We start from the raw sequence: 10,415 nt of genomic DNA, 5'->3' as shown, positions 1-10,415 counted from the left end.
GGCGGTGGGGGTGTTTGCGGCACTTTCACGACGTGGCCCGGCCCCCTTACGGCCGTGACTGGGACCGACCCGTGGCGGGCGCGCGCACACTGATGGGTCTCTGTCGCGGGGCGCGCGCACGCCCACCGCCCCCAGCTTCTGTCCCCGCCCCGCCCCGCCTTTGGTTTTAACCCACTGAGCCACCCAGGTTCCCTCCCATCAGCCTTTGGGATCGCCCCGCTTACCTCCTCTGTGAGGGCATCCCCAGGCTTTTACTTTCACTTTGTTTTTTTTTTTTAAGTGAAAGCAATTTTCCCTGCGTAGTATTTAAATCAGGCAGGCTGATGTTTACAGCTCTTACTATCCAGCCACGCACTACTCCAAGTGCTTAGTTTAATTCACTTAACCTCACAGCAAAGCTGATAGATGAAAAACTGGCTAAAAACCTCTCTTATGGGGGCGCCTGGGTGGCTCAGGTCATGGTCTCAGGGTCCTGAGATGGAGCCCCGCATTGGGCTCTCTGCTCAGCGGGGAACCTGCTTCCCCCTCTCTCTCTGCCTGCCTCTCTGCCTACTTGTGATCTGTGATCTCTCTGTCTGTCAAATAAATAAATAAAAATCCTAAAACCAACAACAACAAAACACGTGCTTATGGTCAGAATTTGAATCTGAGCCATTTGGGTCTACTTTTTTTTTTTTTTAAGATTTTATTCATTTATTTGACAGAGATCACAAGTAGGCAGAGAGGCAGGCAGAGAGAGGGGGAAGCAGGCTCCCCGCGGAGGAAAGAGCCGGATGTGGGGCCCGAAGCCAGGACCCCGAGATCTTGACTCCCCCCAAAGGCAGAGGCCCAACCCACTGAGCCACGCAGGCACTCTTCTTAATGAGCACACTTGCTTCCTCTTCTGGGACAGGGCGCTTAAGTCGAAAACCCAGGATTCTTATATTTTTTTTTAATAAACACATAATGTATTATTAGCCCCAGGGGTACAGGTCTGTGAATCGCCAGGTTTACACACTTCACAGCACTCACCATAGCACATACTCTCCCCAATTTCCATAACCCCACACCCTCTCGCCCCCAACCCTCAGTTTGTTTGTGAGATTAAGAGTCTCTTATGGTTTGTCTCCCTCCCTTCTACCCCCAAACCGCCCACGTTGCATCTCCACTTACTCATATCAGGGAGATCATATGATAGTTGTCTTTCTCCGATTGACTTATTTCGCTAAGCATAATACCCTCTAGTTCCATCCATGTCGTTACAAATGGCAAGATTTCATTTCTTTTGATGGCTGCATAGTATTCCTATATATATATATTTTTATATATTTATATATTATATATATATTTATATATAATATATATGTATTATATATATAAATATAGGTAGATAGATAGACCACATCTTCTTTATCCATTCATCTGTTGATGGACTTCTAGGTTCTTTCCATAGTTTGGCTATTGTGGACATTGCTGCTATAAACATTCGGGTGCACATGCCCTTCTGGATCACTATGTTTGTATATTTAGGGTAAATACCCAGCAGTGCAATTGCTGGGTCATAAGGTAGCTCTATTTTCAACTTTTTGAGTAACCTCCATGCTGTTTTCCAGAGTGGTTGCACCAGCTTGCATTTCCCACCAACAACGTAGGAGGATTCCCCTTTCTCCACATCCTCGCCGGCATCTGTCATTTCCTGACTTGTTAATTTTAGCCATTGTGACTGGTGTGAGGTGGTATCTCATTGTGGTTTTGATTTGTATTTCCCTGATGCCGAGTGATGTGGAACACATTTTCGTGTGTCTGTTGGCCATCTGGATGTCTTCTTTGCAGAAATGTCTGTTCATGTCCTCTGCCCATTTCTTGATTGGATTATTTGTTCTTTGGGTGTGGAGTTTGATAAGCTCTTTATAGATTTTGGATACTAGCCCTTTATCTGATATGTAGTTTGCAAATATCTTCTCCTATTCTGTAAGTTGTCTTTTGGTTTTGTTAACTCTTTCCTTTGCTGTGCAAAAGCTTTTGATCTTGATGAAGTCCCAACAGTTCATTTTTGCCCTCACTTCCCTTGCCAAAAAACCAGGATTCTAACTCCTCTTTTCTCACCCCTTGCTCCCAGCTTTTTGTCCTGGGCGGATTTTTCTCCCGCTTCTTTGGATTGTTCTGGTCAGTAGGTTTTTGTTCTCTCTTTGAGGTAGGGTAACTGAAGGGACTCCATTTTAGAAAGGTCCTGTCTCTTTTGTTTCTGTTTAGGCCACAAGTACTTATGTTCTATATTCTTTTTTTTTTTAAGATTTTATTTCTTTATTTGACAGAGAGAACACACAAGTAGGTAGAGAGGGAGGCAGAGAGAGAGGAGGAAGCAGGCTCCCTGATGAGCAGAGAGCCTGATGCGGGGCTCGATCCCAGGACCCCGAGATCATGACCTGAGCTGAAAGCAGAGGCTTTAACCCACGGAGCCACCCAGGCGCCCCTATGTTCTATATTCTGCATCCGGTTAAACCCAACAAGCTGTGTTCCCACTTCAAAGGGGAAACAAGAGAGTTAATCATTCTCTGAGGTTTTTAAAAAAGATTTTATTTATTTATTTGACACAAAGAGACACAGAGAGAGAGGGAGCACAAGCAGGGGAAGCGGGAGAGGGAGAAGCAGGCTTCCTGCCGGGCAGGGAGCCCCATGTCTGGACTGATCCCAGAACCCTGGGATCATGACCTGAGCCGAAGGCAGAAACTTAACAACTGAGCCATCCAGGCACCCTATTCTCTGAATTTTTGTCCTAGGCCCCCAAACACCTGATAACATCTAAGAAGAGCCAGGTCCCAAACATGTGTCCAGGACATTAACTTTGAACAAGACTTGGCAGACGCTGGCATCAGTAACCCCTACCTTCATTGGTTTATAGAATAACACCTATTACTCACCTGCCACTCACCTTTGATCAGACCCTACTCTGGATTCCTGAAGGAACACTTGCCCTAGATCCCTTTCCAATATGAACCCCTAGGCCCAAGGCAGGAAGAGACTCATTGTCCTTTCCTTTCTGAGTCTCCCAGTCTGTCTGCTAAATTCTGTTTCTCACACTATTTAATAAACTGTTTTTACTTTCTCTGGCCTGCATTTGATTTCTGTCCCGTGCAAAGTTGGTCCTGCAGGGACCCCAGAACCCCCTCTGGGTTCTTAGACCCAACCTGCCTGCATCATCTTCACCAGACTGTGAGCAACCTAAGATAAAGGGCCACTTCTGATTCGGCTCTGTCCTCAGCCCCTCCTGGCAGACTGGACACAAGTAGGGCCTTAGGGAATGTTTTAGAGATAAGGCCTCCTTTCCTAAAATATAAGTGCCTTTGTCTATTGGAGGCCCCTTGACAGTGGGTTCTGGTCTCCGTCCTTAACACCTATAGGACCTGAAAAACAGCAGGGGACCAGTAAAATTCTGCTTTAACATTCATTTAACAAAAAATGTTTGAGCACCGAGAGTATGCCATTGTGGAATGGATGGAGTCTCTTTGCAGGCTTGTTCAGTGAGTGTCCCACTAGCTGAACTTTGGAGGGATTCTGCTTACAATAGTGCCACAGATTAGAGCTTCAGTATTCCAGTCTTTAAGTAAAAACTGGCGATCCCAGCCTGAATATCCATCGATGGGAAGATGTGTAAGTGAGGTGATGTGCAGGAAAGTGATTTGCAAATACCAAAGCACCAGCAGATATAAGAGGTGATAGTGTTATAGTTATTATGACAGTGAATGGAGGTTGTTTGATGCTAAAGGTTTTGAAGTCAGAAACATCCTGCATTAGGTGCTCCTAGTCCCTCCAGTTACTTGCTCTCTGGCCTTGGACAAGCTGGCTAACCCGAACACATATCTCCGAGTGTCAGTTTCCACCTGCTGCACCAAACTGGGCATTGGACATATGATCCGTAATGATCATCTCATGATCCTTATAGTCCCATAATAATTACGTGATATGATTTGCCCAAGATTTTGTATCTTGCTCGTCTCCTGCCTAGTGCAGCCACAGCTCGTGGTCCCAAGGGTATCTGAAGCAGGTAGTATTGGATGCTGGATAAACTGACCAGTGTGTTTGCTCCTCACCTGTCTACTGATCCCCATAAGCTGAGAGAATGTCTGCCTCTTAATCATTTTCCTAAGGAACAGACTCAAGTATGCCCTAACAGGAGATGAAGTAAAGATCTGTATGCAGCATTTTATTAAGAATGATGGCAATATCCAAGCTGATATAATGTATCCTACTGGTTTTACGGGTGTCATCAGCATTGGCAAGACTGGGGGAGAATTTCCATCTGATGTATGACACCAATGGTCGCTTTGCTGTTCATTGGATTACACCTGAAAAGGTCAAGTGTGAGTTGTGCAAAGTGAGGAAGATCTTTGCGGGGACATTAGGAATCCCTCATCTGGTGACTCATCATGCTTGCCCCATCCGCTGTCCTGAGCCCCTCATCAGGGTCAATGACACCATTCAGATTGATTGAGAGACTGGAGAGATTACTGATTTCATCAAGTGCGACACTGGCTATCTGTATAGGGTGACCAGAGGCGCTAACCTGGGAAGAACTGGTGTGATCACCAACAGAGAGAGACACCCTGGTTCATCTGATACTGTTCTCATGAAAGATGCCAATGGCAACTGATTCGCCACTCAACTCTCTTAACATTTTTGTTATTGGCAAAGGGAACAAACCACGGATTTCCCTTCCCCAGGGAAAGGGTATCCACCTCACCATTGCTGAAGAAAGAGACAAGAGACTGGCGACCAAACAGAGCAGTGGGTAAAATGGTCCCTAGGTGACGTGATTGGAAGACTATAGTTAATTAAAGATCATACAGCACACACACACACAAAATGATTTGTATCTTGTATCCTGAGTGTCCCCTTTCACTCTCCAAACATTCCTGGCTTGATGAATTGGAATTTATTAAAGGGATATAGATAACAAAGGATTCACATTCAAACTGTATTGAGAACATCTATAGATCAATAAGGAAAGGACAAAAAACTCAATTTAAAAACCGGCAAGATGGAACACCTGGGTGGCTCAGTCAGTTAAGTGTCTGGATTCAGCTGGGGTCATGATCCCAGAGTCCTGGGATCGAGTCCCACATCGCGCTCCTTGCTCAGCGAGGAACCGGCTTCTCTCTTGGCCTGCCGCTCCCCCTGGTCGTGATCTCTCTGACAAGTAAATAAATAAAATCTTTAAAAAAAAGAATAGGGGCGCCTGGGTGGCTCAGTGGGTTAAGCCTCTGCCTTCGGCTCAGGTCATGATCTCAGGGTCCTGGGATGGAGCCCTACATCGGGCTCCCTGCTCAGCGGGGAGCCTGCTTCCTCCTCTCTCTCTGCCTGCCTCTCTGCCTACTTGTGATCTCTGTCAAATAAATAAATAAAATCTTTTAAAAAAATAATAAAAAATAAAAACGGGCAAGACTTGAGCCAGCACTTCAGAAGAGGGAATATCCACATGGCCAGTAAGTATACAAAAGGGTGCTAAAGTTCACTATTCAACAGGAAATGCCAATTAAAGCCACGCTGAGATAGCATTCACTATACATCCACTAGAATGGCTAAAAATGAAAATGTTGACAATACCAAGTGTTTGGGGAAAAGAGGAAAGAAGATGAGAACGTTCAAAGTCATCAAGAAGAGCAAGGTTCTGGGGAACTCCTGTTTATTTCTCTCCTCTTTGATTCTGGTATGAGCAGCAAGAAGAAACTAGGGAGAGTGGGAAGCTCTTCATGGGTCCTTGGCATGTCCTGTATCTTGATCTGGATGGAGGTTACCTGACTGCGTGACCACGCGAAAGATACAGTGAGGACGCACGCGTCTTAACCTAGTTCTGTTCACGTCGCGCGCGGACGAGCGTGCAGGGGCTGGAAACAGAGACCGGCGCCCGTGCGTGTACGTGAGCGCGCAAAAGCCGGATGCTGGGGCGCGCGCGTGCGCGCGTAGGAGCCGGAAGCAGAACTGGGAGCCCGGAAGCGGGGTGGGTATCCCTGCCGCGGCGGGCCATGGAGGGTCGCGCCGCGGGTCGTGGGCCGCCGCAGGAGGGGTCGGCGGAGGACGAGGCCGAGCTTCCCGGAGCAGCGTGGAGCGGGGACAGCGGCAATGTGTCCCAGAGCCACAGCAGCGCCTCGGGGCCGTGGGAGGACGAGGCGTCGGAGCTGGGCGCGCCGGGCCGCGATCTGCCGCTGCTGCGCCGCGCCGCCGCGGGCTACGCCGCCTGCCTGCTGCCCGGAGCCGGGGCGCGGCCCGAGGTCGAGGCCCTGGACGCCAGCCTGGAGGACCTGCTCACCAGAGTGGACGAGTTCGTGGGCATGCTGGACATGCTGCGCGGGGACTCCTCCCACGTCGTCAGTGAGGGCGTGCCTCGCATTTACGCGAAGGCCGCGGAGATGCGGCGGGTCTACAGCAGGATCGACCGGCTGGAGGCCTTCGTGGGGATGATCGGCGCCCGCGTGGCCAGGATGGAGGAGCAGGTGGCCAGGGCGGAGGCCGAGCTGGGCGCTTTCCCCAGCGCCTTCAGGAAGCTGCTGCACACGATCAGCGTGCCCTCCTTGTTCAGCAAGGCGCCCTCCGGCAGGCCCCAGCAGAGCGGCTACGAGCCGCCCGTCCTGTTTCGGACCGAAGACCACTTTCCCTGTTGCAGCGAGACACCTCAGATTTGAGTCCGCCGGCTGGCCCGCTAGGGGACGCCGGCTGCGAGGGTCTGGGCTGCTCAGTCTGCCGGCGAGGCTGCTGGTAGACCTCCACGAGGTTGGCGGACGGCGTGTTTGTCTTTGGCACACTTGTTTCCCACTGTCTGCATGACCTCCCTCCCGTAAGGACGTGTGGCTTTCTGTCTCGAGTGCTGAACTGAGGGCTGGCTGCTTGGGGCGTCGAAGAACACGAATGCGTTTCTCTGTGCGCTGTGGCAGAACTGTTGTTTTTATGGGTTTTACAGCTCACCTAACGGTATTACCTTTTCAGAGTTTCTATATTTTATATTAAGAAAAACTGCCCAACTGCCCCAGTCTTATTATTCGATCCTAATAGCGATTCCATTTTCTGTAGCTTTTAGGGTAGATGGTAAGTTATTTCACGTTATATTATACTTGCACATCATGGGTTGTAAACCGAAGGAAATCATACAATTTCTGAGAAGATGGATTGATTTATTGCAACTAATTCTGAAGCTGTATTTGCAAGTAGGCCCTCCGAATCTTAATTTGCCCACAGCAAACGTGTCTGTAAGTGGTTGCTAACATTTGGTTTATAATATAAATATTAATAAAAATTTTAAATTTTATTGGAAAAGCTTTTCTTCTGGAAAGGGCTTTTCATATTCCCTTTTTTGTTTGAAAATAGATATATTGCTCATGATTGTAGGGATAAGGAGAGGTGTCTTGGGAGTAACTCCTTTCGGATGTGAAAAAGCTTAGCTACTATTCCAAAGAACTTTATGTTTCTCACCTCTCAAAGTCAATAGTTAAATCATACGTATGAATGACTGGTGTTGGGGTTTTTGTTCTTTCACCCTACAGCATGGAATCCTAAAGATGTCTTGCAGGTGCAGCAGGCTTTGATCTTGATTTGAATCTTAATCTATTGTTATTAGTTGATGTTCCTGGGCAGTAGATCTCAAATAAGCACCCAGCTTAGGTTTCTTTTGTGTCATTTATTGTCGATCTTAGAGGCTAACGGAGCAGTCATGTTCTCTTATAGCTGTGTATCATAAGTCTGATCATGTAGGGGCGCCTGGGTGGCTCAGTAGGTTAAGTGTCCGCCTTCTGCTCAGCTCAGGATCCCAGAGTCCAGAGATTGAGTCCTGCATCGGGCTCCTTATACAGCGGGGAGCCTGCTTCTCCCTCGAACTGCCACTCCCCCGGCTTGTGTGCCCACTCGCCTGCTCACAAGCTCGCTCTCTCTCTCTCTGACCAAAAAAAAAAAAAAAAAATCTGATGATGTAATCTGCACTTTCCTCTTTCATGGACTTGCAGTGTCGCATATTTATACTTTTTATTTAGGAGGTTCATAGACTATAAATTAAGGAACTCCTGAATTTAGAAGCTCAAAGCACAAGTAAGCTACATTTAATACTGTTGGGCAATTGCTGGGTAGTACCGTAAGTAATTAGAATATCCCTATGATATAGTCACTGAATATGAAAATAGCTTTAGTACCTAACATCCATATTGCCAAAATGCTTTATATTAAAAAGTAGGTAGTAATTAGGGCAAATTATGAAAAAAATTGGGATAACTAATTTTTTTTAAGGTTTTATTTATTTGAAATAGAGAGCATGCACACAAGCAGTGGGGAGGAGCAGGGGAGAGGGAGAAGCAGACTTCCCATTGAGCAGGAAGCCTGATCCCTGCTCTCAGGGAGCCTGAGATCCTGACCTGAGCCCAAGGCAAATGCCCAACCAACTGAGCCACCCAGGTGCCCCATTTTCTGGCAATATTAAAAAAAAAAAAAAAACAACCTTGGGACACATGAGTGGCTCAGTTGAATGTCTGCCTTTGGCTCCAGTCATGATCCTGAGGTCCTGGGATTGGGCCCCACGTTGGGCTCCTTCCTCAGCAGGGTGTCTGTTTCTCCCTCTCCCTCTGCTTGTGACCTCTTGCGCTCGCTCGCTCTCTCTCTCTCAGTCAAATAAATAAACAAATAAAATCTTATATAAAACTAAGAGAGAGAGAAAAGAAAATAAGAGCTGGCAGTGCTGAACTGGCTCAGTGGGGAGAGCATGCAATTTTTGGTCTCAGGGTTGTAAGTTTGACCCCCCCCATGCTGGGTGTAAAGAGGACTAAAAAATAAACTTTTAAAATATTTTATTTTATTTGAGATTTTATTTTTTTTTAAGATTTTATTTAATTATTGTCAAAGAGAGCTCACACAAGCAGGGGGACAGGCAGAGGGAGAAGCAGGTTCCCCGCTGAGCAAGGGGCCTGATGTGGGACTCTGTCCCATGACCCCGGATCATGACCTGAGCCGAAGGCAGATGCCCAATGACTGGGCCACTCTGGTGTCCCGAGATTTTATTTCTAAGTAATCTACACCCAACATGGGGCTTGAACCCACAACCCCAAGATCAAGAGTTGCATGCTCTACCAACTGGGCCCGTCTGGACCATGTGTGAGTGGGTGGGCCCATTGTAGATAGAAAAGTACAGGTCGTGGGGCACCTGGGGGGCTCAGTTGGTGAAGCCGCTGCTTGGCTCAGGTCGTGGTCCCTGGGTCCTAGGATCGAGATCTATGTCGGGCTCTTTGCTGGGTGGGGAGCCTGCTTCTTCCTTGCCTGCCATCTGTCTGCTTGTGCTTGGTCTCTCTCTCTGTCAAATAATAAATAGAGTCCCACATCAGGCTCCATGCCTGGGCTCACTCAAATAAATAAAATCTTTAAAAGGGGGGCGCCTGGATGGCTAAGTGGGTTAAGCCTCTGCCTTCGGCCCAGGTCATGATCTCAGGGTCTTGGGATCGAGCCCCAAGTTGGGCTCTCTGCTCAGCAGGGAACGTGCTTCTCCTCTTTGTCCTCCTGCCTCTCTGCCTACTCTGATCTCTCTGTCAAATAAATAAATAAAATCTTAAAAAAAAAAAAAAGTGCAGGTCGTGGAGTCAGCCCAATGTGAACCTGCTAAGTATATGATCTAGGACAGACTAGCTACGTCCCTAAAGGGGTGGAGGGAAAGAACCACAAGGCCACAGGTCTCAAAACTACTCCCTTGGCGCTGGTGCAGAAGCAGCCACAGACCACACGTAGACAAATGTGCAGGCTGCATGCAAATAAAACCTAGGTACTTCTTGAAACAAAAGACCTAAGGGGAGCAGACTAATGTTGGTCTGCGATTTAAGATTTTTAAAGTAGCTTGGGACACCTGGGTGGCTCAGTCGTTTAGGCATCTGCCTTCAGCTCAGGTCATGATCCCAGGGTTCTGGGATTGAGACCCGTGTCGGGCTCCCTGCTTAGCGGGAGCCTACTTCTCCCTCTCCCTCTGCCTGCCACTCCCCCAGCTTGTGCTTTCTCTCTCTCTCTCTGACAAAATCTATTAAAAACAAAAACAGGGCATCTAGGTGGCTCAGTCGTTAAGTGTCTGCCTTCAGCTCAGGTCATGATCCCAGGGTCCTGGGATCAAGCCTCGCATCAGGCTCCCTGCTCAGCTGGAAACCTCCTCCCTCTCCCACTCATCTGCTTGGGTTCCCTCTCTTGCTGTGTCTCTCTCTGTCGAATAAGTAAATAAAATCTTAAAAAAAAAAAACTTAAAAAACAAAAAATTTTGAACTAGCTTGGCTTCCTCAGAAGGGGCAGCACTGGAAAGCATTAGTTCTAAGGATACCCCCCTCACCACCACACTGGTGAACGTGAATCAGGAGAAAGCCGGGTTTAGGACCGCAGACGGGGCTCAGGTCGCCAGTTACCTTTGGACCAAAGACAGTCACAAACAGCTG

The 10,415-nt window shown here is 47.8% G+C and overlaps 1 protein-coding gene and 1 pseudogene across 2 annotated transcripts; both read left to right on the top strand.

The window, feature by feature from the left end:
- The first annotated feature begins 4,034 nt into the window (after positions 1-4,034).
- Positions 4,035-4,772, top strand: LOC308338894 (small ribosomal subunit protein eS4-like; annotated as a pseudogene). Its single transcript has one exon. The product of its transcript is annotated as a small ribosomal subunit protein eS4-like (transcript).
- A 1,057-nt stretch (positions 4,773-5,829) lies between these two features.
- BLOC1S4 (biogenesis of lysosomal organelles complex 1 subunit 4) lies at positions 5,830-7,279 on the top strand. Its single transcript, XM_080797630.1, has one exon. The coding sequence runs from the start codon at positions 5,916-5,918 to the stop codon at positions 6,657-6,659; it is 744 nt and encodes a 247-aa protein (XP_080653756.1). The 5' UTR covers positions 5,830-5,915; the 3' UTR covers positions 6,660-7,279.
- The last annotated feature ends 3,136 nt before the right edge of the window (positions 7,280-10,415 follow it).

This window comes from Martes martes (genome assembly GCF_963455335.1).
Source record: "Martes martes genome assembly, chromosome: 2".
NCBI lineage: Eukaryota > Metazoa > Chordata > Mammalia > Carnivora > Mustelidae > Martes > Martes martes.
This window is presented reverse-complemented; position numbering and strand designations above follow the sequence as displayed.

Excerpts from the sequence above, each read along its gene's own strand:
- BLOC1S4 (XM_080797630.1), top strand. The coding sequence starts at position 5,916 with ATGCTGGGGCGCGCGCGTGCGCGCGTAGGAGCCGGAAGCAGAACTGGG.